The following is a 26,005-nucleotide window of genomic DNA, read 5'->3' on the forward strand; positions in this document are numbered from 1 at the left end:
GAAATCAATCGATAGAACAGAAAGCAAAAGCAAGAAAAAGTGCCATCTTACATTCTCTAAACTGGCAAAATGCATGGTGTGATGATATAAACAGATGAGAAAGTGGAGTGAAGGGAACTCTCCTCACTGGTCAGGGGTGGGGTGCAACTCAGATAACATGGGTAATATTAAAAATGCCAATGTCCTCTGAGTTAGCAATTCTACCTCCAAGGAAATGCCCTAGATGGTTGCATGGCTGCAATTAAATGAAAACATCTGGGACATGGGTGGGGGTGGTGTAATTTTTTTTTTTTTTAATTTCTTACATTGACTCTAACATGCAGTTAGGTTTAACAGTGTCCTGGGAAAGTGATGCAGTCATGACAACTGAGCATGAACAGGGAACTTTATGGAAACATGAACATCAGCAAAAGCTGGCACTCCACATACCCAATACAGAAGCATGGATAATCAAAAGGTAGTATCCTCACATAGCAGTAAAAAACATAGGACAGTCCACAGGCTCTTTGGATGAATATTAAAAGCAATGATGAGTTTAAAAACCAAATTTCAGAAGAGTAGGAGCCATAGAACAGTCAGTAACAGGCAAAATTAAACTGTTTAGCTTCATATATAGTTGAAAAAAAAATGGCAGGGAAAAGAATCCACCATTCAGAGCAGTGGGAGGATGGTGGGATAAGACAGAGGAACCACACATAAGTGGTTTTAATAATTTTCTAGTTAAGTTGGGTGGTGGTTTTACAGATGTTTATGATCTTGCTCCATAACTTACATATATTTCTGTGTATATTAAATACTACAGAATATACATATACTTAAAAGTCTTTCAACTAACAGTTGCTGTTCAACAGAGAACTGGTTCTTCTCTCCGGGTAATTAGAGTTCCACACATGCAGAGCACTAAAGTCTTGCATTTCTGGCAATGCCCTTTACCTGGAAAGCACAGATTGTCACTGTGTCTTGTGTTCCCTGATATCACTTGATGTCACTGTTAACTTTGCTTGGGTAACACTGGCAGTTACGCTTTCTGCCATCCATTCTCTTCCAGTGGAAAAGGGTTTAAAATTTGTATTATCTTCTGTGTTAGATATTACCTGACTTTTCCATTTAGATCATTTAACCATTAAAGCTAATCTCATGAAAATATTTGAATATCATATGGAATACCAGACCACCTGACCTGCCTCTTGAGAAACCTATATGCAGGTCAGGAAGCAACAGTTAGAACTGGACATGGAACAACAGACTGGTTCCTAACAGGAAAAGGAATACCTCAAGGCTGCATATTGTCACTCTGCTTATTTAACTTATATGCAGATTACATCATGAGAAATGCTAGGCTGGAAGAAGCACAAGCTGGAATCAAGATTGCCAGGAGAAATAACAATAACCTCAGATATGCAGATGACACCACCCTTATGGCAGAAAGTGAAGAGGAACTCAAAAGCCTCTTGATGAAAGTGAAAGGAGAGTGAAAAAGTTGGCTTAAAGCTCAACATTCAGAAAACAAGGATCATGGCATCCGGTCCCATCACTTCATGGGAAATAGATGGGGAAACAGTGGAAACAGTGTCAGACTTTATTTTTGGGGCTCCAAAATCACTGCAGATGGTGACTGCAGCCATGAAATTAAAAGACGCTTACTCCTTGAAAGAAAAGTTATGACCAACCTAGATAGTATATTCAAAAGCAGAGACATTACTTTGCCAAGAAAGGTCCATCTAGTCAAGGCTATGGTTTTTCCAGTAGTCATGTATGGATGTGAGAGTTGGACTGTGAAGAAAGCTGAGCAATGAAGAATTGATGCTTTTGAACTGTGGTGTTGGAGAAGACTCTTGAGAGTCCCTTGGACTGCAAGGAGATCCAACCAGTCCATTCTAAAGGAGATCAGCCCTGGGTGTTCTTTGGAGGGAATGATGCTAAAACTGAAGCTCCAGTACTTTGGCCACCTCATGCGAAGAGTTGACTCATTGGAAAAGACTCTGATGCTGGGAGGGACTGGGGGCAGGAGGAGAAGGGGACGACAGAGGATGAGATGGCTGGATAGCATCACTGACTCGATGGATGTGAGTTTCAGTGAACTCCGGGAGTTGGTGATGGACAGGGAGGCCTGGCGTGCTGAGATATATGGGGTTGCAAAGAGTTGGACATGACTGAGCGACTGAACTGAACTGAACCTCTGGGCATAGGGACAAGTGTTGGTTCTGAAACCAGACTTCTTGGGTTCAAATCCCATCTTCATTATTAACTAGCATTATGACTTTTACTTTTTACTCATTATACTTTTACTTTCTCACCTACAGAATGAAGGCAATAAAAAACTATTCATAGAGATATCTTGTAGTTAAAGGAATTTATAAATGTATCTACTTAAAAGAGTGTCAGTCAGCTAGTAAACTTTCAATTTATATTAGTTACTGTTTTGTGCATTTTTTAAAAATAAAGCTTTTAAAGAGGATTCCCTCCCCCAACAATCTGACCTTGGGTCTTTTAAAAAATATTTGAACATAAGAGAACAGTTAAAAAATTGTCACAAAAATGAATGAACCTCAGAATCATTATGCTAAACAAAAAAAAAAAGCCAGTTGCAACAGACTACATGTTACAGTTACACTTACATGGAATGTAGACAAATTTATAGATGGAAAGCAGAACAGTAGTTCCCTAACATTATGGATGGGGTTCCATAATAGCTCAGTTGGTAAAGAATCTGCCTGCAATGTAGGAGACCCCAGTTAGATTCCTGGGTTGGGAAGATCCCCCAAAGAAGGGATAGGCTACCCACTCCAATATTCTTGGGTTTCCCTTGTGTCTCAGCTGGTAAAGAATCCACCTGCAATGCGGGAGACCTGGGTTGGATCCCTGGGTTGGGAAAATCCCTGGAGAAGGGAAAGGCTACTCACTCCAGTATTCTGGCCTGGAGAATTCCATGTACTGTAAAGACCATGGGGTCACAAAGAGTCGGACACAACTGAGCAACTTGCACTTTCACTTTTCAAAATTTTGGGTAAATGCAGGAAATAAAATCAGGGTGATGGAAATGTTCTAAAATTAGATTATGGTGATGACTGCACAACCCCATACATTTAATAAAATCAGTAAATTGTACACTTATAAAGCTCCAGCACTCTTGCCTGGAAAATCCTATAGACAGAGCCTGGTGGGCTGCAGTCCATGGGGTCGCTAAGAGTCGGACACGACTGAACAACTTCATTTTCACTTTTTGCTTTCATGCATTGGAGAAGGAAATGGCAGCCCACTCCAGTGTTCTTGCCTGGAGAATCCCAGGGACGGGGGAGCCTCTATGGGGTTGCACAGAGTCGGACATGACTGAAGCGACTTAGCAGCAGCAGCAAAGCTTTCTTTTGGAAATAGTTTCAGAATTTTTACTTCAATGACACTTTAATCAGGAGAGGTAAAATCTAATTAAATTCTCATGTTTGACTGTAATCAAAATTCAGCAATAAACCATTACATGTAGGAGAAAAGGACTATGTTATATGTTATTTGGAAAAAGATTGATTTAATTAAGCCTTGCTGTTCAACAATGTATATACTTATTCAGTTCTTTCTTATGTCCTCCATTTTTTTCAATAATTCTCTTCATAAATTCCTTACGGATTTAATTTGGGAATGACAATCCCATGAGGTTATCTTAGTAAATTTCCTTGTTCTGTATATTTTATATATATTAATTTAATTCTGAGCACAATTGTATCAAAAAGGCATTCTCTTTCCCATTTTATCAATGAAGACATTGAAGCTAGGGAGACTGACTTGTTTTATATCAAACACCTGGTTTCAGAGAAAGATGAATATATAGGTTTTTCTGATTACAGACCTTAATTACTATATCACGTGACTGATGGGTGTTTTCAGAAGATAATGCAGGCAAAAGTGTGGAGTTTGGACTGGGGAGATAAGATTAGGAGCGTGCAGATATTGGAATTGGGCTGGCTTCAATCACACACTTGAACATGAGAAGGAAAATCAGATGGATAGAGATAAGAAGACTTACATGTAATAAGGGTGGTTCAGTTTTCAGAGAGCTTAAAAATAGTATAAATTTCCTTGAATCCACCAGGAATTACTTTACAGCTGCTTGTTAAAAAGACTTTACTATAGTAGTTTTAGGAATTAGTATTTTTATTCTCTTACCTAAATGAAGTCAGACAGCTGATAGTCTGTCCGAAGGATTAGAAGGCCTGAGACTTTTCCTGTCTTCCTCCTCCACCATCCTCAGTGTACCAATTCAATTGTCAAGCCATAAAATAGCTGGACTCAGGTCATCACACTCACATTCCAAAAAGGGAAATGAGGAAGGGCAAGGAGAAAAGGGGACAAATGGCTTTCATAAAAGCCCTACTCAGTGACTTTACTTACATGTCTACCTGCCATGAGAATTTCATTCTTCACTTGGGTTTAATTGTCCAGGATTCTGGTACTGAAGGAGAGATGAGTATTTACATGCAACCAGAAATCTCTCCCACATCCCTAATTATTATACATTGCTTTTAATTTCACTTTTATCACCTTTTCTAGGAATAACTACAGAAGAAATAGGGTCAATTAAAAATGATACTGTGGTTGTATAAAGAAAAAGCTGTAATTCTTTATTCCACTGCTTTTGATTTCCTATTTCCTTTAGTTATCATTTTTAATAGTCCAGGGCATATCATAACAATAAATAGGAGTTTCAGAATGAGAAAATAGAGAAAATGGAAGGGAGAAATTAATCAAGACAACAAGTCAAGAAAACTTCCTAGACTTAAGAGTATGTGTTGCCAGGTGGAAAGAAGGCATTGGATGCCCAGCAGCAGTGTGAGGATGGACCAAGATCACAGATGTCTTTGTGAAGCTTAAGAGCACTGGCGATAAGAAAATGATACAAGATTCCAGATAAAAAGAGGTCTCATACTTTGGTCAAGAATTTGAATGACTTGAGACTCATCAGAAATATTTAAAGTACGGAAGTGCTTTGCCATGTGGGCCTCCCCACTGGGCTTCGTGACTCTGCTGATGACAAAATAGCTGCATTTCGCCAACAGATGATGCAAGGTCGGGGGGAGGGGGAAGCAAAGGGGAAGCTTCACTGTTCTTTATGGCTGTTGCTAGCACCTTTAAAACTTTAAAATGATTTAAAAAAAATTCATCCTTGACAAATCATAGTTTAACTGAATCAAGCCTTTTTGCTTGGTGTATGAGTGAGTGAGTGAAGTCGCTCAGTTGTTGTCCGACCCTTTGCAACCCCATGTACTGTAGCCTACCAGGTTCCTCCACCCATGGGATTTTCCAGGCAAGAATACTGGAGTGGGTTGGCATTTCCTTCTCCAGGAGATCTTTCCAGCCCAGGGATTGAACCCAGGTCTCCCACAATGTAGGCAGACGCTTTACCGTCTGAGCCACCGAACCTAGACTTGGTGTACAGACCAAAAAAAAAAGATAGTACTAATTTCCCAACCTTATTTTTTCTATCTTTTGCCTCCAAATGGAATACTCTAATGGGTTCCCTATGTGTTCCTTCAGCTTGGACTTGGATTAGAATAGACATGATGTTAATAGCTTCTCCTACCTCAGGCTTAGCAATCCCCATCTGTATTATGATGAAAGTGCCAAAAGAGATCAATAAGGTATAGATCACCGCCTTTATAGATGGGTTAGATGGATGTGATACCAAAGTAGCAGCCTCAATCTGTGTCCAGGACTCAACTCTTCAGTGAGTTTCCCCCAACCTAACTACTTCCTCCATTAGAGGAAAAATCAACTTCTGATCAAGTTTACTCATTCAAAACCTGGTTCATGAGAAAGTGGAGGGCAGGTGGGAACAGGTCTGACTGGCTTCTTCTAAGATCCAGACAGGGAGGAAAGGGACCTCACTATTGTTGGCTCAACTATCCTTTACTTACAAAAACAAATTTAATACATAAGAGTATTTGTCATGTTAGTCCTGTTGAATAGTAATAGTAAGATATACAATATGTATTCAGAATTTTTAGTTCAAGCATCTGAATTCTAACCATATATTTTTTATATATTTGGCTTCTTCTGTTTACATGATATGAAAATCACCTCTAGGGACGAATCTTGTGTATGGGATGGAAATTATTTGACCATTTTAGATCAACACCAATATTATATAATATCAGAAAGTGGAAAAATATATTCTGCTGTGCTGTTGAAAGTTGATTTTTTTTTGTCATGTTATCCTGTTTTTTTCCTCTGTAATTATGATAGTTTGACACATACATAAAAATCACAGTCTTGTGTGTAGCATGTAACTGAAAGTAGCTTTAATGAAAGAAATTGATCATTGGGATTGGTAGCTAGTGACTAAGTCTGAGGTTAGTGGTGTCATTGACTTTCCTAGGTACAGTGGAGAAGAAATAGATTTGGGGGTAAATTATAAAATCCACTTGGGATATATTGAATCTGAGGTGTTTCTAGGGCACTCATATAACAAAAAGTATTAAATTACCTTAATTTTGTTACTCACTTGCTAAAAACTTTTATGCAAACTGTAGAGAACTAAAACAAACAAACAACAACAACAACAACAACAAAAAAAACAGCATGAAAACACCTTTAGATCATTTGTACAAAATACAGATTGGTTAGCACTGGCTGTTAATCCCCAATCTAATATCTATCTCCTGGTTCTCTTCTGCAGGCAACATTACCAAACCAGGTTCCTTTAACCTAATGCACAGCAAGCCCAAAGGCTGAGATGCTGAAGTTTGCTGCAGAGGCAGGGTTTTTTTCACCCAAGCAAGGGAATTAGAAGACAAATCTCAAATCTGGCTTCCTGAAGGCAAGGGGCTTTGGGTATTTATGGAATAAAAAAGGAGGGACATATCTTGTATATGGAATGGAAATTATTTGGCCATTTTATCTCACCACCAATATTATATAATGATATCAGAAAATGGAAAAATATCTGAGTGGCAGGGGTGGATAAATGTGAGGTCATTCTGTGAAGGCATAACTAAGCTATAGACCACTGTGCCTTGAAAAGGTCACCAAACAGACACTCTCACATGCTCAGTTGGTAGTCCCATCCAGACGTAACAACTGGGCTTGAACTAGACACAGATGACCTCAACTTCTTAAAAATAACAGGTAGACAATGTTTAGGCTATGTACTGCTTGGAGGACAAGCAAGTCTAAAAAATGATCTTGAAAGCAGGTGAAATGGATTTGATTAATCATTACCCAATGGACATTTTTATTTTTGGAAGCAAATTGTTTTCCAGATATAACACCACCATAGCATTAAGTACTCGCCCCTTCCAAGTTAAGTAAGGTTTCAATCTTCCGAAGGAAATTTAGTCTTCACTGAGCAGCTTGGAAGATCATGAGCTTTTTTTAAATAAGCAAGATCAAATTAGTCAGTTTTGTTTTATTGTGACATCTGATTCTTATGGAGTAGTTGTTACCTTGAAAGTAGACTATTCTAGAGACCAAGGATCAGGTGTAACCAAATGAACAACAACCAGTTTCCAGCCACACAAAGCTCAAACAATCAGACCCACAAAGAAGGAAGGGCTGATGGTATCTTTGCAGCTAGATAAAGAAATACTTTAAGCAAGGTAAAAAGACAGCCTTCAGAATGGGAGAAAATAATAGCAAATGAAGAAACTGACCAAGAATTAATCTCAAAAATACACAAGCAGCTCATGCAGCTCAATACCAGAAAAATAAACAACCCAATTAAAAAATGGGCCAAAGAACTAAACAGACATCTCTCCAAAGAAAACATACAGATGGGTAACAAACACAGGAAAAGCTGCTCAACATCACTTATTATCAGAGAAATGCAAATCAAAACCAAACTGAGGTACCATCTCATGCTGGTCAGAATGGCTGCTATCAAAAAATCTACAAACAATAAATGCTGGAGAGGGTGTGGAGAAATGGGAACCCTCTTACACTGTTGGTGGGAATGCAACTAGTACAGCCACTATGGAGAACAGTATGGAGAACAGTATGGAGATTCCTTTAAAACCTGGAAATAGAAGTGTCATATGACCCAGCAATCCCACTGCTGGGGACACACAGGAAACCGAGGAAACCAGAATTGAAAGAGACACGTGTACCCCAATGTTCACTGCAGCACTGTTTACAATAGCCAGGACATGGAGGCAACCAAGATGTCCATTGGCAGATGAATGGATAAGAAAGTTGTGGTGCATATACACAATGGAGTACTCAGTTCAGTACAGTTGCTCAGTAATGTCCGACTTTAGCAACCCCGTGGACTGCAGCACAACAGGCTTCCCTGTCCATCACCAACTCCTGGAGCTTACTCAAACTAATCTCCATCAAGTCAGTGATGCCATCCAACCTTCTCATCCTCTGTCATCCCCTTCTCCTCCTGCCTTCAATCTTTCCCAGCATCAGGGTCTTTTCAAATAAGTCAGTTCGTCGCATCAGGTGGCCAAAGTATTGGAGTTTCAGCTTCAGCATCAGTCCTTCCAATGAATATTCAGGGATTATGTCCTTTAGGATTTACTGGTTTGACTCCTTGCAGTCCATGGGACTCTCAAGAGTCTTCTCTAAAACCACAGTTCAAAAGCATCAACTCTTCAGCAGTCAGCTTTCTTTATAGTCCAAATCTCACATCCATAATGACTACTGGAAAAACCATAGCCTTGACTAGATGGACCTTTGTTGACAAAGTAATGTATCTGCTTTCTAATATGCTGTCTAGGGTGGTCACAGCTTTTCTTACAAGGAGCAAGCTTCTTTTAATTTCATGGCTGCAGTCACCATTTGCAGTGCTTTTGGAGCCCACAAAAATAAAGTCTGTCACTGTTTCCACTGTTTCCCCATCTATTTCCCATGAAGTGATGGGACTAGATGCTATGATCTTAGTTTTCTGAATGTTGAGTTTTAAGCCAATGTTTTCACTCTCCTCTTTCACTTTCATCAAGAGGCTCTTTAGTCCTTCTTCACTTTCTGCCATAAGGGTCGTGTCATCTGCGTATCTGAGGTTATTGGTATTTCTCCTGGCAATCTTGATTCCAGCTTGTGCTTCTTCCAGCCTGCATTTCTCATGATGTACTCTGCATATAAGTTAAATAAGCAGGGTGACAATGTACAGCCTTGACGTACTCCTTTTCCTATTTGGAACCAATCTGTTGTTCCATGTCCAGTTCTAAATGTCACTTCTTGACCTGCATACATATTTCTCAGGAGGCAAGTCAGGTGGTCTGGTATTCCCATCTCTTTCAGAATTTTCCACAGTTTGTTGTGATCCACACAGTCAAAGGCTTTGGTGTGGTCAATAAAGCAGAAATAGCTGTTTTCCTGGAACTCTCTTGCTTTTTTGATGATCCAGTGGATGTTGGCAATTTGATCTCTGGTTCCTCTGCCTTTTCTAAATCCAGCTTGAACATCTGGAAGTTCATCGTTCATGTACTGTTGAAGCCTGCCTGTCTTGGAGAATTTTGAGCATTACTTTGCTAGCCTGTGAGATGAGTGCAATTGTGCAGTAGTGTGAACGTTCTTTGGCATTGCCTTTCTTTGGGATTGGAATGAAAACTGACCTTTTCCAGTCCTGTGGCCACTGCTGAGTTTTCCAGATTTGTGGGTATATTGAGTGCAGCACTTTCACAGCATCATCTTTTAGGATTTGAAATAGCTCAGCTGGAATTCTATTACCTACACTGACTTTGTTCATAGTGATGCTTCCTAAGGCCTACTTGACTTTGCATTCCAGGATGTCTGGCTCTAGGTGAGTGATCACACCATCATGGCTATCTGGGTCATGAAGATTATTTTTGTATAGTTTTTCTGTGTATTCTTGCCACCTCTTAATATCTTCTGTTTCTGTTAGGTTTCTATCCTTTATTGTGGTCATCTTTGCATGAAATGTTCCCTTGGTATCTCTAATTTTCTTGAGGAGATCTCTAGTCTTTCTCAGTCTCTTTTTCATTGTTTTCCTTTATGTCTTTGCATTGATCACTGAGGAAGGCTTTCTTATCTCTCCTTGCTGTTCTTTGAACTCTGCATTCAAATAGGTATATCTTTCCTTTTCTCCTTTGCCTTTAGCTTCTCTTCTTTTCACAGCTATTTGTAAGGCCTCGTCAGTCAATCATTTTGCCTTTTTGCATTTCTTTTTCTTGGGGATGGTCTTGATCACTACCTCTTGTACAATGTCACAAACTACTCAGTTATTGAAAAGAACACATTTAAATCAGTTCTAATGAGGTGAATGAAACTGGAATCTATTATACAAAGTGAAGTAAGTCAGAAAGAAAAACACCAATACAGTATATTAACACATATATATGGCATTTAGGAGGTGGTAACAACGACCCTCTACACGAGACAGTAACAGAGACACAGATATAAAGAACAGACTTTAGGACTCTGTGGGAGAAAGAGAGGGTGGGATGATTTGCGAGAATAGCACTGAATCATGCATATTATCATATGTGAAATAGATGACCAGTCCAAGTTCAATGCATGAAACAGGGCATTCAAAGCCAGTGCACTGGGACAACCCAGAGGGATGGGAGGGGGAGGGTGGTGGGAGGGATTTCGGGATGAGGGACGCATGTATACCCATGGCTGACTCACGTCAATGTATGGCAAAAACCACCACAATATTGTAAAGTAATTAGCCTCCAATTAAAATAAATAAAATTTAAAAAGAGACACTTTAGATATATTTTAACTCATTGAACAGCATGATAAGGCAAAATGATGGGATACTGAAAGAGGAACTCCCCAGGTCAGTAGGTGCCCAATATGCTACTGGAGTTCAGTGGAGAAATAACTCCAGAAAGAGTGAAGGGATGGAGCCAAAGCAAAAACAATACCCAGCTGTGGATGTGACTGGTGATAGAAGCAAGGTCCGATGCCATAAAGAGCAATATTGCATCGGAACCTGGAATGTCAGGTCTGTGAATCAAGGCAAATTGGAAGTGGTCAAACAAGAGATGGCAAGAGTGAACCTTGACATTCTAGGAATCAGCAAACTAAAATGGACTGGAATGGGTGAATTTAACTTAGATGACCATTATATCTACTACTGAGGAATCCCTCAGAAGAAGTGGAGTAGCCATCATGGTCAACAGAAGAGTCCGAAATGCAGTACTGGGATGCAATCTGAAAAATGACAGAATGATCTCTGTTCATTTCCAAGGCAAACCATTCAATATCATAGTAATCCAAGTCTATGCCCCAACCAGTAACGCTGAAGAAGCTGAAGTTGAACGGTTCTATGAAGACCTACAAGACCTGTTAGAACTAACACCCCCAAATGATGTCCTTTTCATTATAGGGGACTGGAATGCAAAAGTAGGAAGTCAAGAGACACCTGGAGTAACAGGCAAATTGGGCCTTGGAATACGGAATGAAGCAGGGCAAAGACTAATAGATTTTGCCAAGAAAATGCACTGGTCATAGCAAACACCCTCTTCCAACAACACAAGAGAAGACTACACATGGACATCACCATCCCCATGGAAAAGAAATGCAAAAAAGCAAAATGGCTGTCTGGGGAGGCCTTACAAATAGCTGTGAAAAGAAGAGAAGCGAAAAGCAAAGGAGAAAAGGAAAGATATAAGCATCTGAATGCAGAGTTCCAAAGAATAGCAAGAAGAGATAAGAAAGCCTTCTTCAGCGATCAATGCAAAGAAATAGAGGAAAAGAACAGAATGGGAAAGACTAGAGATCTCTTCAAGAAAATTAGAGATACCAAGGGAACATTCCATGCGAAGATGGGCTCGATAAAGGACAGAAATGGTATGGACCTAACAGAAGCAGAAGATATTAAGAAGAGATGGCAAGAATACACAGAAGAATTGTACAAAAAGGATCTTCACGACCCGGATAATCATGATGGTGTGATCACTCATCTAGAACCAGACATCTTGGAATGTGAAGTCAAGTGGGCCTTAGAAAGCATCACTACGAACAAAGCTAGTGGAGGTGATGGAATTGCAGTAGAGCTATTTCAGATCCTGAAAGATGATGCTGTGAAAGTGCTACGTTCAATATGCCAGCAAATTTGGAAAACTCACCAATGGCCACAGGACTGGAAAAGGTCAGTTTTCATTCCAATCTCAAAGAAAGGCAATGCCAAAGAATGCTCAAACTACCACACAATTGTACTCATCTCATACACTAGTAAAGTAATGCTCAAAATTCTCGAAGCTAGGCTTCAGCAATACGTGAACTGTGAACTCCCTGATGTTCAAGCTGGTTTTAGAATAGGCAGAGGAACCAGAGATCAAATTGCCAACATCTGCTGGATCATGGAAAAAGCAAGGGAGTTCCAGAAAAACATCTATTTCTGCTTTATTGACTATGCCAAAGCCTTTGACTGTGAGGATCACAAGAAACTGTGGAAAATTCTGAAAGTGATGGGAATACTAGACCACCTGACCTGCCTCTTGAGAAATCTGTATACAAGCCAGGAAGCAACAGTTAGAACTGGACATGGAACAACAGACTGGTTCCAAATAGGAAAAGGAGTATGTCAAGGCTGTATATTGTCACCCTGCTTATTTAATTTATATGCAGAGTACATCATGAGAAATGCTGGGCTGGAAGAAACACAAGCTGGAATCAAGATTGCTAGGAGAAATATCAATAACCTCAGATATGCAGATGACACCACCCTTATGGCAGAAAGTGAAGAGGAACTCAAAAGCCTCTTGATGAAAGTGAAAGAGGAGAGTGAAAAAGTCGGCTTAAAGCTCAACATTCAGAAAAGGAACATCATGGCATCCGGTCCCATCATTCCATGGGAAATAGATGGAGAAACAGTGGAAACAGTGTCAGACTTTATTTTTTTGGGCTCCAAAATCACTGCAGATGGTGACTGCAGCCATGAAATAAAAAGATGCTTACTCCTTGAAAGAAAAGTTATGACCAACCTAGATAGCATATTCAAAAGCAGAGATATTACTTTGCTGACTAAGGTCCATCTAGTCAAGGCTATGGTTTTTCCAGTAGTCATGTATGGATGTGAGAGTTGGACTGTGAAGAAGGCTGAGCACCAAAGAATTGATGCTTTTGAACTGTGGTGTTGGAGAAGACTCTTGAGAGTCCCTTGGACTGCAAGGAGATCCAACCAGTCCATTCTGAAGGAGATCAACCCTGGGATTTCTTTGGAAGGAATGATGCTAAAGCTGAAACTCCAGTACTTTGGCCACCTCATGAGAAGAGTTGACTCATTGGAAAAGACTTTGATGCTGGGAGGCATTGGGGGCAGAAGAATGGGACGACCAAGGATGAGATGGCTGGATGGCATTACTGACTTGATGGATGTGAGTCTGAGTGAACTCCAGGAGTTGGTGATGGACAGGGAGGCCTGGCCTGCTGCAATTCATGGGGTTGCAAAGAGTCGGACCTGACTGAGCGACTGAACTGAACTGAACTTAGTCCTTGTAACAGTCTTTGATACATTATTGTGCTGTTTTATAGATAAACAAAAGAGGACCAAAGAGATAAAATAATATGCCTAAGGTCACAGCCTAGTAAGTGATTTAACTGGAATTTTAGCCCAAGAAATCCTGGCTCAGTGTCTGTGATCTTAACCACCCCACTGTGTTTCTTCTTAAATATCAATTTAAGCTTTAAATCAATTTAGGGGTGGTTTAAAGTTTTAGGGCTAATCCTGAGATGAAAGTCTGGAAGTGAAATTCCATCAGTGGAAATTCTTTGCCCTTATTTGCTAGGATATTTTAAATTTAGCAAAATTTTATATTTCAGTAAGTGTTAATTAATTAAATAAAATGATTTCTCCTTTGTAAGGCAGTTTAGTTCTGTGGTCAAGATTTTTCTGCATCTCCTAGCTATCTGACTTTGGGTAAACTACTTAACTGCCACTTATTTCTATTTCCGTATCTAGTAAGTGAATAATATTGTGAGGGTTAAATGAGATACAGACAGTAAAACATATAAATATTGCTTACAGGGGGGAAAAAGTGCTGTATACCCCTTAAGAATTAGTCATTATTATTTTTTTGTGAGAATTTTTGGTCAATAAATCTTAAAATTGAAATCTCAATGTTTGGAAAATCTGGTAACACATGGGCTTGCTCTTGAACCCTTTCTTTTCAAAGTCCCTTCTGTTGCCTCTTATGATAGGAAGTGTTAGGACAAGCTGAATGAAGCATTAATTTTCTTTCTCAATAAATATTTGAGTGCATAGAAATGTACTGGTGATATAAGATTGACAGAGACAGATGTCCTTTTTTAAATTTAATCTTTAATTGGAGGATAATTACAATATTGTGATGGCTTCTGGCACACATCAGCATGAATCAACCATGGGTGTACATATGTTCCCTTGCCTCTTAACTCTCCCTCTCACCTTCCTCCCCATCCCACCTCCTAGGATGTCACAGAGCACCAGCTTTGGGTTTCCTGTGTCATACAGTAAATTCCCACTTTACATATGGTACCACACCTGTTTCAATGCCACTCTCTCAAATCATCCAACCCTCTCTCTCCCCTACTGTGTTCAAAAGTCTGTTCTCTATGTCTGCATCTCCATTGCTGCCCTATAGATAGGTACATCAGAATCTTTGTAGATCAGATGTACTTTCTGATGGAGTTTACTAATTGTTGGCCAAAAAGTTCGTTTGCATTTTCCCATAAGATATTACGGAAATATCAGAACGAACTTTTTGGCCAACCCATAGACAAGACAAACATTTAATAAATAATTGTAACCTGGTCTTAAAAGGAAAGTATAAACGTTCTTGACAGAAGAAAATAAAGAGGTAAAGAAAGACTGCACAAAACGTGACGAGAGTTTTGGAGGAGTGATACATTTAGGGCTGTAAATGTTAATTCCTGCGTGAGATTCGTTTTGTGGTCTCCAACTTTTTGTATGCGTGCCTATGCGGGTGTGCATGCCCCGCTCCCTCGTTCAGTGGAGTCCTACTCTTTGCGACCCTATGGACTATATAGCCTGCCAGGCTGCTCTATCCGTGGAATTTTCCAGCCAAGAATACTGGAGTGAGTTGACACTTTCTACTCCGGGAGATCTTCACGACTCGGGGATTAAACCCACGTCTCTTGCCTCTCCTGCATTGGCAGGCAGATTCTTTACCAGTCGCGCTAGTTGGGAAGCCCCAGGTTTCCAAATTGGTAGAATACAAATCCCTCCCTGGAGAAGTTACTTCCGTATTAGCCAAATGGGTATAACTGAAATATATTTAAATCTCTCTTCTGTTTAGCCACACCTCTTTAATTTGAACCACGCCTCTTGATTCACAGAGCACTTCGTCAGCAAAGGGAATATCGCGAGAGCTCTACACCAACTCCGTGTTGACGTTTTCAACGGTGGTAGTGGCTTCTATTCTCGCGATATTTCCGGGTAAATGGGAGCCCGGGCCACCCGGGCTTCTGTGAAACATGGCGGTCGGCTGGGACCGTAACACAAGGTAAAATAATGAAACCCTGCTGGGTGCTGTTCCCTCGCTTGCTCCAGGGCTGTTCAGGGCCTGAATGTGGTTAAAGTAGTGAGAGCCAGTTATAGGACTGTTCCCTGTCTTAATTCCTCTCTTCTGGAGAACGGGCCGGACCTGGGAGCCGCTCTACCTATCTTCCCGGGGGCGTTACTGGCAGGACCCTGGGCAGCGCTGCGCCGGGAATCTCTTTCTCCGGTTCAGTGTTTCTGCGCTGTCTTACAACTTGAAGGAGTTTAGGTACTTCCCCGTAGCTTCTGACCCAGGCCCATTGCTTCTTACAGCGTCCCGTGCCCCGGTGGCTCCTCCCGTCCTCAGGCGACGAGGGTCCCACGTTGTGAAGACCTGCCTGATGGTGTCCGGATTTCCCGGGTGTCTGGCTTCCATCCCCGTTCAGACAAATACCAGATTCTTCGCAGCAAGTTGCTCTCTGTCTGAGAAAGACCTAGATCTTCTTAGCCTCTCCTCAGGAGGTTCGCGCACCGCTTAGGAAAATGAGAAGGGGGTTAGGATAGGACGAGATGCTATAGGAGAGAGAGGTTCTAGTGTCAGTACTTTTCTGAAACCCTCCAGAGTTAAGAAACCGTCGTTAGGTAACAGTCAACTCGTGGTAGAGAATACCCTTGGGTATTGGTAGTGTATAGAATTAGTAGGTCGTTGTTTGAGAAAAGGTGTTCTTGTAACTTTTATATTTAGGATTTAATGCCCTCAGGACAACGCAAAGTTACATAATATCTGTTAAAATGTTGCAAGACGGGCCTTCAGAAGCAGTCAAAGATACAGTTAAAAATGGGATTTACTTGTTTGCAATTGTATTTAAATATTTCACTGTACTCTAGTATACAGCTATTATTAAGAAATGAATCAGGTTTGTTCACTGAAGAGTGTAGTAGGTATGTTTGTTTACTTAATTTGTTTATTGATATCTCCACATTGTTGCAATTATTCCGGGTCTCTTAGGGGAAAAACATGAAAAAAAGAAATTTCACTGTTTTCTTTAGGGGAAGAAGAGGGAGTGAATTTCTTTGTGATGGTAAAATTCAGTCACAGCTGATTGTTATAATTGAGGGTACAAATCATAAAAATATACCAAGCTTTAAAGTCTCAGAGGAAATTAGTATTGACTTGGAACAATAACAGGAAAAAGAAAGAAAGAAATAAAATGATAAATTTCCTTTAGGGTTAGTGATTTAATTGGAAGAAATGGTGAAACTTATTTTTAATAGAAGTTATTTTTTAGGCAGTCTATGCCTGCTATAAATCGTTTTCAGCAGTTTTTCAATATTATGATTCTGCCTCTTAATGTCCTGATGGATAAATTAACCTCTTTGTACTTTAGTTTCCTTATCTGCAAAATGGAAATAATAATACCAGACTCAGAAGGTGGGTGGTGGTGCTCAATAAGTGTTAGCTCTTGTTAATTTTTAATTTTTGTTTTCTATCTTATATACCTCCTCACAAAATGTTGCTTTTGTACTTAGCCAAAATATAGAATGAAGAAGATGCTTTTTAAAGTAATTTCTTTGATTCCAAAATTGATTATACTTTTAAGTCTGTATGGTTAATTTGTGCTTAAGCTCCATCTTCCAACTGCTTGCTTTCTTAAGCTGTTATCCTCTCTTTAATTACTAAGTTTCAGATTTCTTCTTTCTGCTACTTCATGCAGCCTTACCTCAGTCTAGGTCAGTGACCTAGTGCCTTGGTAACCCATTCTCCTTGTTTTTGGGGACTTTCATTCTATTGTCAGTATATTTCATGTGTCACTGACCTTTTCTTCACACTTGCCTTACTTTCTTAATTCAATTTTGTGTGCTTTTATTGAGTACTTACTGGAGTCAAACCTTGCTTCATCTTGTTATTAGGTGCATCCAATATGTGTTGCCAGCACTCGATGTCTCTCAACATTTATTCTATCAATTTACATAATTCTCAGTCTATTCATGGTGAAGTGAAGTGAAGTTGCTCAGTCGTGTCCGACTCTTTGTGACCCCATGGACTGTAGCCTACCAGGCTTCTCCGACCACGAGATTTTTCAGGCAAGAGTGCTGGAGTGGGGTGCCATTTCCTTCTCCAGGGAATCGTCCTCACCCAGGGATCAAACTCGACTAGTCATGGTATTACCAACTAATTCAGATAATCTTTCCACCTTCCTAAAGACTTTAACAAATCTCAGCTATCTTATAAGTCTTTGCGTTTCTTTTGAAAATTAGACATAGACATTTATCAAATGACTCATTTTTATCTTGATTAAAAACTGTGAGGTAAACCATTATGTCTCCATCCCTCCTTTTAAAATATAATTATAATAGAGAATTGTGAGAAGTTGAGGATCTTTTCAAATTTGTCACATAGCTAGTAAGAGCCTAGAAGAACCCCAAGCATTTCTAGTCACAGAACTCACATTTATACCATCTTATTTGCTTCCAAGTAAACATTTTTTAAAAATATCACTTGGAAGGTTGTTAGATTTGCTTGAATTATGTTAGTGTAAATAACTGTAATTATTAAACATTTTACTCTATTGTAAAAAGTTTTAAAGTAAAAAGAATGAGTACTTTTTTGATATCTAGTGCTGTAAGTGAAGTGAAGTGAAGTCGCTCAGTCGTGTCTGACTCTTTGCGACCCCATGGACTGGAGCCTACCAGGCTCCTCCCACCATGGGATTCTCCAGGCAAGAGTACTGGAGTGGGTTGCCATTTCCTTCTCCAGAGGATCTTCCCGACCCCGGTCTCCTGCATTCCAGGCAGACGCTTTAACCTCTGAGCCACCAGGGAAGCCCATAGTGCTGTAAAGTGAAACTAAGGTATCTTTCATAAATTTTTTTTTCTTTTGTATTCTAATGCAGTATTATTAAGTCGCTTAAATTTACAAATAAGTCATAGTTTTGTTTTTCATTTCTGAAGTTCAGTGGCAGCCTGGATAGTATTTATTCCATCTCCTTTCTCATTCTTGTTAACGACTTGTGTTAATTTCACAGGGCTGACTTAGCAAATTACCATCTGCCTGGTTTAAAAAAATAGAAATTTGTTTTCTTTCAATTCTGGAGGCCACCAGACTGAAATAAAGGTGTCAGCAGGGCTATATTGCCTCTGACAGCTCTAGGAAAGAAACCTTCCCGCCTGTCCTAACATCTGGGCTTAAATTCATCACTGTAATCTCTACTTGTCCTCACATGGCTTAGTCCCCAGTGTGTCTGTGTATCCTCATATGGCTTGTCATTAAGGCACTGGCCACCGGATGTCCGACTCTTTGCCACCCCATGGACTATATACAGTCCATGGAATTCTCCAGGCCAGAATACTGGAGTGGGTAGTCTTTCCCTTCTCCAGGGGATCTTCCCAACCCAGGGATCGAACCCAAGTCTCCCACATTGTCAGTGGATTCTTTACCAGCTGAGCCACAAGGGAAACCCTCATTGGATTTGGGGCCACCTTCATATGGTATGATCTCATCTTAACTAGTTGTATTTTTGAAAACCGAGCTATTTTCAAATAAGACCTATTCACAGATACCAGGGATTAGGACTTGGATGTATCCTTTTGGGAGGCATAGTTCAGCTCACAACAATGCATATGTATTAACCAATTAAATATTTTTCATATTGTCAAATATATGTTAAAGATAGAAGTTAGCTCATAAAGTGTGAGTAGCAGGAATAAATTGTGTCTCCACACAATTAAATGTAATGGAGCAATAGAAGTATCATGAATTCTATATTTTAATTTTGGCAAAGCATCTGATAGTCTCATTGTATTTACATGGACACATGATGAAATACTGGCTGTGTGGCATTACTTAGATTGAGTGTTGATAATATGTGCCTGTGTTCCAGCATGAAAGTTGGTTTCATATTTCTTATGCAGTTTTTCAAAGCATTGTTTTAGTCTCAGTTGTTATCAATGACTTAGTAGAGCTTATGTGTTTTATTTTTTAGTATACACAGCAGTATAGGAGAGAAATTAAAGATATGGTACTGGAGATTGTCAAATTATGAAAACCACTGGGCTAAGGAATCTAGCATAATGGCTCCTAAATTTTGTTAACCAGTACAAAAAGTACATAGAAATCAGGGAAAGGGGCTGGACTTAAGGGCTAATGTAGAATTGAAGTTTTTAATTTTATTAAATAAAGACATCCAAAAACAAAACAAAAAACTTTCTGTCTGCTTTATCATTTCACCAAAGAAAGGATATTTGGCACATTAAAAACAAGGAAAGGAAATAATTTCAGAATAAAAGACTGATTTTTTTTAATTGAATAAATTTAACTTTAGAAATTCTTGCATTATCATTGCTTTTTTCATTTAGTAGGTACAGATTAGAAACTTTTGTGACAGAATAGCAGTCCTGTGGCTCTGGAAATCACTGATCTAGGGTCTTTCTAAATGTGTTTTTGAAAATGGCTAACTGAGCTGGATGGAGAAGCAAATTCAGTGGGAATGGGAGCAGTGGAACTGCATAATGGGGAGGAATCCAAGGGATTGAGAACCCAGGGAAAGTGAAGAGTAGGTTTTTCTCTAGTCGAGAAATTAAAGAACTGCAAGCATAATTGTTTTTGCTCAGAGACGAAAATTCGTGTTTTGGATATTAGCAGCAGAGCAGTTTTAAATTTGAGCTTCCTGGGTAGCTCAAATAGTAAAGAATCTGCCTGCGATGTGGGAGACCTGGGTTCGATTCCTGGGTTGGGAAGATCCCCTACAGAAGGGGATGATAACTCACTCCAGTAGTCTTGCCTGGAGAATCCCATGGACAGAGGAGTCTGGTGGGCTAAAGTCCATGGGTTCTCAAAGAGTCAGACATGACTGAGCAACTAACACACACACACACACAATTTTAAAAGTTCAGAGGAGCCAAAATGTGACCTTGTTCATGTGTGACTTTGTATAGAATTAAGATGGAAATGATTGGAAAATAAATGTTATGTTTACATGACATCACTGTGAGCGAGTGCATGAGTGTCATGGGATGGGGAAAGAGAGAAGTATAGACCCGGGTTCGATCCCTGGGTTGGGAAGATCCCTTGGAGGAGGGCATGGCAACCCACTCCAGTATTCTTACTTGGAGAATCCCATGGACAGAGGAGCCTGGTGGGCTACAGTCCATGGGGTCTCAAAGAGTTGGATACATAATATGAAAGTTAGCTATAATTCTGTATAGTATGTGTGTTTATTATTATTAGAAGATAGACTTAAAAAGGGAAGAGATGGTCAAGAAATCATGTTGAAACCTGCTGCTACTTTACCTGTGAGTCTCAGAAAAGAAGTAGGATTCAAAGAGAAATGCCACTAGAAGAATGTCAAGTTTCATAAATAGCAGGTAGAAGGCTTGCTTTTAGAAAAACCAGAAGTTAACAGATGACTTGTTCATATCAAAATAGTGGCTCTATAGAGCAGACTGGCAGTTTTTGAGGTGGAACGAATTTCTCAGGTGTAGGTTAGTGCTGAGGAAGAAGAATGAGGTAAGAGCAGCAGAGTGGCAGGTGCTCAGGTGTAGAATGGAGCTGTCTTGAGGGGAAGGTGAGACCCCCGCCAGTTCACCAGGAACATGGCCTGTTGTCAGCTTTTCTAGTCTGTTTGGGGAGAGCCAGTGAAAGTGCCCTCTGTGTTCTCTGGGTCAGGCTGTGCAGTTGTAGAAACTAGAAATGGGAGAGGGAGATAGCCAGTGAGTACACTAGTTAGATGATGAAGGGAGGAGCACTGGATAGGCTGTATGAATACTAGAGTGTTGGGAAAACCAACTACTTGCCTGCCATATCTTTATACTTAGATTCAATTTATAAGACAGCATTTGTAAGGCTTATTAAAATACATAGAATGTTTAGAAAATAAAATTCACAGTTTTATTCTTTTGCTTAACAATGCTATTGCTACTATGAGCCAACCACTGTTAAAGGTGCTGGGGATATACTATAGTGATTTATACTTGTAGATCTTATATTTTTACATACTTATCTAAGTATGGATGTTTTGATTGGAAAGCTGTGCTGTCATGAATGTTAATGGTGAATTTCCCACCTTCCTTCTTTTCTTCCTTCCATAAATATTTATCAAGTAACCTCATGTGCATTGGAGATACAAAAACTCAGTTACCCATGGTCCCTGCCTTAACATTACTATGGAGAAAACAAGCAGGTAGAAATAGTGTGCTAAAACTACAGTGTTCTAGGAGCAAATGCTGTAACTCATGTTTGAGGTCATTGAAGGTTTTAGACTGAGATGTGAAGAAAGTTAGCCAAATGTAGAGGTGGGGTAGGAGGGGGAGGATATTTCTAATAGAATAGTGTGTTTAAGGAATAGAAAGTGATTTTGTAAGGTTGAAACTAAGACTTTGAGAAACTGGGTTTTAAAGAGAGGTAAGCAGGGTCTGTGTTTTCAGTGCTTTGTAAAACATGTTGGGATAGATAGATTTCAGACTCTTTAAATGTAATGGGAACCTATGTAAATATTTTAAAATGAAACTTATATGATGAGTTTTATGTATTAAAAATATTACTGATTGTCATATAGAGAGTGAATCGAAGGTTTGAAGATTGTTTGAAGCAATGCAGAGATAGATTATGGCAGCTGAGACTAAGATCCTAGTAAGGAATTTCTCTGGGCCTGGAAAAGTTAGAATTGTGAGAAATTTAAGAAGAGTTTAAGGATGAAATTCATGTTTCTAGCTTGTGCATTTGGATGCATGTGTCATCATTAATTTAGGGACACAGGAGGAGAAACATGTTTGGTAGGGTGAAGTGTTTATTTTTAGGCATATTTACTCTAAATTGTCTTTCCAGTGCTCCAATGAAAATGTAATAGAAGGCAGAAAGATATTCATGTCTGCAGAAAGATTTGGACTGATAATAAAAATTAGAGAGGAATCAATGTGTTGATGGAAATGGAAGGGATGGGAGACCACTTGGGGAAAGTGTGGAGGTTGAGGGAAGGGCCTAGTGCAGAATCTGAGAGGAAGAATCTGCAAAATAAGTCAAATCAGGAATGTAGTATTACCTCAGCCAAGGTATGAGACTTTCAAGAGGGAAAAGAAGTGATGAACAAGTGAGAAAATGTATTCTCTCAGAAGCAAAACTGAATTAAGGCCAAAATTGTCCATTGGATTTGTTACTAAGGAAATTGTTGATGACCTTGCTGAGAGCAAATTTAGTTGAGAACCGAGGAATTAGTCTCAGGATATGAATGGAGACAACTCATTCCTTTAAGTGTCATATCTTTTTGCCTTTTTATACTGTTCATGGGGTTTTCAAGGCAAGAACACTGAAGCGGTAGCCAGAGTTGAGTTGGATTTGAGCTTACCTTGAGAGTTTTGTTTTAAAGTTAAGTGGCTTGAACGCATTTATTATTTAACTCCTGTAGGAGAGAATGAGTAGAAATTTGAAAGATGGAAGAAAGATCAGTCTTGGTGCTATTACTGCTAAGTGGGTATAGAAAATAAATTTGATTACTGAGTTGAACAAACATGAGGAGCCATGGCTTATGCTTAATAAACACTCAGAAGCTTTAATTCACAACTATCATGCGAATCAAACTCTGTCTTCTCTATTGTCTACATGTTCTTTTTTTTCTTAGGAAAACCATGTATATGAAAACCAAATTATAATCTGAAGGCCACTTTTAAACATGGAATCAGCAAGGGGAGTAAGTTGGATGTTTGTAATAGCAAATGAAATCAGCCCTTTAATGCATTCAGCTTCATGTTAGGGCTGTGGTTCCTGCATGGACTGATTAAGTAGTGCCCCTGGTTAGGGCTTGCTCTCTTTTGGGCAGTGTTTGTGATTCCTGCCAGTTTTTACCTCTCTGGTCTCCTTTTTCTCCATGAATACTCTTTCTATGGTCTTTTCTTTTTGTATTAATACTATTTAGATTTTAGATAAGTCTTTCTGCTTTCTTCTAGACACTGGGGTTTTTTTTTTTAGTGACTTTACAACCAATAGACTCTTTCTATTAGGTGTTAATTTTATCAGTACAGCTTTGATTGGGGTAATGCTTGTAGTATCACCTATAATAATTATATAAATCAGCCATATAAAATTCTATAAATATTTGTGATTTCAGTTATTTTATGGCTTGCATATTTTAGATATAGTTGGCATAATGATCAAAAGGAGAATAGCAAGCAGTCAATTTTTAAACAATATTTTTATTATAAAAATAGATAATTTGTAAAGTTCAAAATTTTGTAAAGAGAACAAAATTCTCCCATTATCTACTTAAAACATTTTGTGTATAGGCTTTCAGTTTTTCTCCCCAAGTATCTTTTTCCCTGCATCTAATAAAACTGGAATATGGCCTTCTAGTCTTAATGTGTTACGAGTATTTTTGTACATTATTGTATTTTCTTTTATAAGATTTTCAGTGCTTGCTTAGGTTCAGAACTTTTAATTCACTAAATTTGTATATTGGATGTGAGGGTTTTGTGAAATACCCTCATAATGAAATTTTTGTGCACAACACATATATTTTCCTTAGGATACATTCCTAAAAGAGGAATTTACTTGGTGAAAAGAGGAGTGGTGATTATTTATGTTGTTGTTAGCAATATATGAGCGTGTCTATTTTACTTCATTGTCATCCTTTAATGGAAATGTGTTATTTTTGTATGTTTTGTTAATTTAAGAGAATAACCATTTTAATTTGTATATTCAAACATTACAAATACGATTGAGTAGCTTTTCACATTATTTAGCTGTTAAATGTGTTAGTGTGTGTAAATTACCTTTCATTAGTACTTTTTGTCAGGGTGGGAGTGGAGAAAGAATAGTGTTAAGCTTTTTTGTCCCTTGAGGAGGAATGAGAATGTTAAGTTGTTCCAAGGACATTTGCCAGTTATCTAAAAATAAAATCAGCCTTTTAATCTTTCTGAAGGATGCATTTATTCATTTTTTTTTTTTTATTTCTTAGCATGACTATATGAAAGAAGAAGAAGGTTTTCCTGAAGATGAGGCGACTGAATCGGAGGAAAACCTTAAGTTTGGTGAAAGAGTTGGATGCCTTTCCAAAGGTTCCTGAGAGCTATGTGGAGACTTCAGCCAGTGGGGGTACAGGTGAGTATCAGTTCAAATCAGAACTCCTTCAGGAAGTTCATCTTCTGAGTTAGCATGGTAGTGAGGGTGGGGGCGTGAAGGCATGTCCATGACGGGGGAGTGTATGCATACATACAGCTGATTCACGTCACTGTAACACATTGGAGGACAGTTATACACCAATGAAAAAAAGAAGAAAAAAGGTTAAAAAAACCCTTTCTTTCCAAAAAAAAGAACTTACAGAAATGTCACTATGAGGAAGAACTCATCAGTGAATTTTAAAGTAACTTTAAACTCAGCAAAGTAACTTTATAGCTGGTCTGTCCTCATGTCACACTATTTGCCTTAAATTTATTCTTCTGTATATGCTTTTTGGCATCCAACCCAGAGCAGCCTGTGCATTTAGCAGTGTTTATTAAAGCATAACTGAACAAATTAATTCAGTTATACTGCTTTGGTGCTCTTGAATTATTATTAAGATTTTTATATGTAGATAGAATTGAAGTTATTTAATGATGTTGAAACTGCCCTAGTCTGTTGTGGTTAAGAGTAAGTCACTTTAGATATGATAATAAAATTCTTAAATTTCACATTACTAAAGAAATGTAGAATAGGGTAGTAAGTTAAGAGCTTAGACTTTGGAATCAGACTGTCTGGATTTAAATTCCACCTCTGCCCCTTCCTAAATACTTGATCTTCAGAAAGTTCCTCAACCTGTCTATGCTTTAGTTTCTTCTTACACAAAATGAGGATGTTATCAGTGTTTACCTGGTAGAGTTGCAGTAGCAATTAAATAAGTTAATATTTATAAAATACTCAGAGCAGTGCCTGGTACAGAGAGAGAGAGATTTGTTAAATAAAATAGTAATGAAATATATCAGAAAAATGTAACAGTATTTACTATAACTTTTTTCTATGTGAAGAACTAATGAAACAGTATATTTCTCATAAGATTCACATTTCATTTGGTAAAATAATTTGGTAAAATTTACATTATTTGCTATTTCTAATCTCCTGTGATTAACTTTGTTAATGAACATAGTACAAGTTCTTGTTACACTGTCCATTTTAAGTGTTTTTTGTTATAGTAGATGATAGTGCTTTTTCTTTTAATTAGATCTTTTAAAATGAAGTGAAATATCTGGGAGATTTCCAAGTAGATAGAGTTTTATCTATCTACTTTGGTAAGCAGAGATGGAGATTTTATTTGACTTTCTGGCATAGATTGTGAACTCTCAAGATCTAAGAAATTAGGCAGGTTTTTTGTTATTTTAATTGGGCTACAGCATGGATGCCATTTTTAATTTGAGGGGACTACTTTCAAATTTGTGTTGTGAAACTTCCTTACTTTTATCATTTATCATATCTGTGACTCTGCTGTTTGTAACAAAGTAAAAGTTTTGTGTCTTTGTGTAATTTTCACAGATCCATTTAGTGAGAAATGTCCTTAATACTGAAGAAATGACATGCTTTCTCAATAATGCAAATGTTTGTGTTCATTAAATATTCATTTTTAAGTTGTTTTAGAAAAATTTTTTTAATATTTTAAGAAAAAT

The 26,005-nt window shown here is 38.6% G+C and overlaps 2 protein-coding genes across 2 annotated transcripts in view; both read left to right on the forward strand.

The window, feature by feature from the left end:
- The window catches only part of OVCH1 (ovochymase 1), a 110,047-nt gene extending 94,703 nt beyond the window's left edge, over positions 1-15,344 (forward strand). The window contains exon 26 of the mRNA XM_052640608.1: positions 15,241-15,344. Coding sequence (XP_052496568.1) covers positions 15,241-15,344 — 104 coding nt within the window. The remainder of the gene's footprint in view (positions 1-15,240) is intronic.
- An 18-nt stretch (positions 15,345-15,362) lies between these two features.
- Positions 15,363-26,005, forward strand: part of ERGIC2 (ERGIC and golgi 2) — a 42,258-nt gene continuing 31,615 nt past the window's right edge. Inside the window, exons 1-2 of the mRNA XM_052640424.1 lie at positions 15,363-15,407; positions 24,328-24,470. Of these exons, the coding sequence (XP_052496384.1) occupies positions 24,365-24,470 (106 nt within the window). The 5' untranslated portion in view covers positions 15,363-15,407; positions 24,328-24,364. The remainder of the gene's footprint in view (positions 15,408-24,327; positions 24,471-26,005) is intronic.

This window comes from Budorcas taxicolor, chromosome 5 (genome assembly GCF_023091745.1).
Source record: "Budorcas taxicolor isolate Tak-1 chromosome 5, Takin1.1, whole genome shotgun sequence".
Classification (NCBI taxonomy): domain Eukaryota; kingdom Metazoa; phylum Chordata; class Mammalia; order Artiodactyla; family Bovidae; genus Budorcas; species Budorcas taxicolor.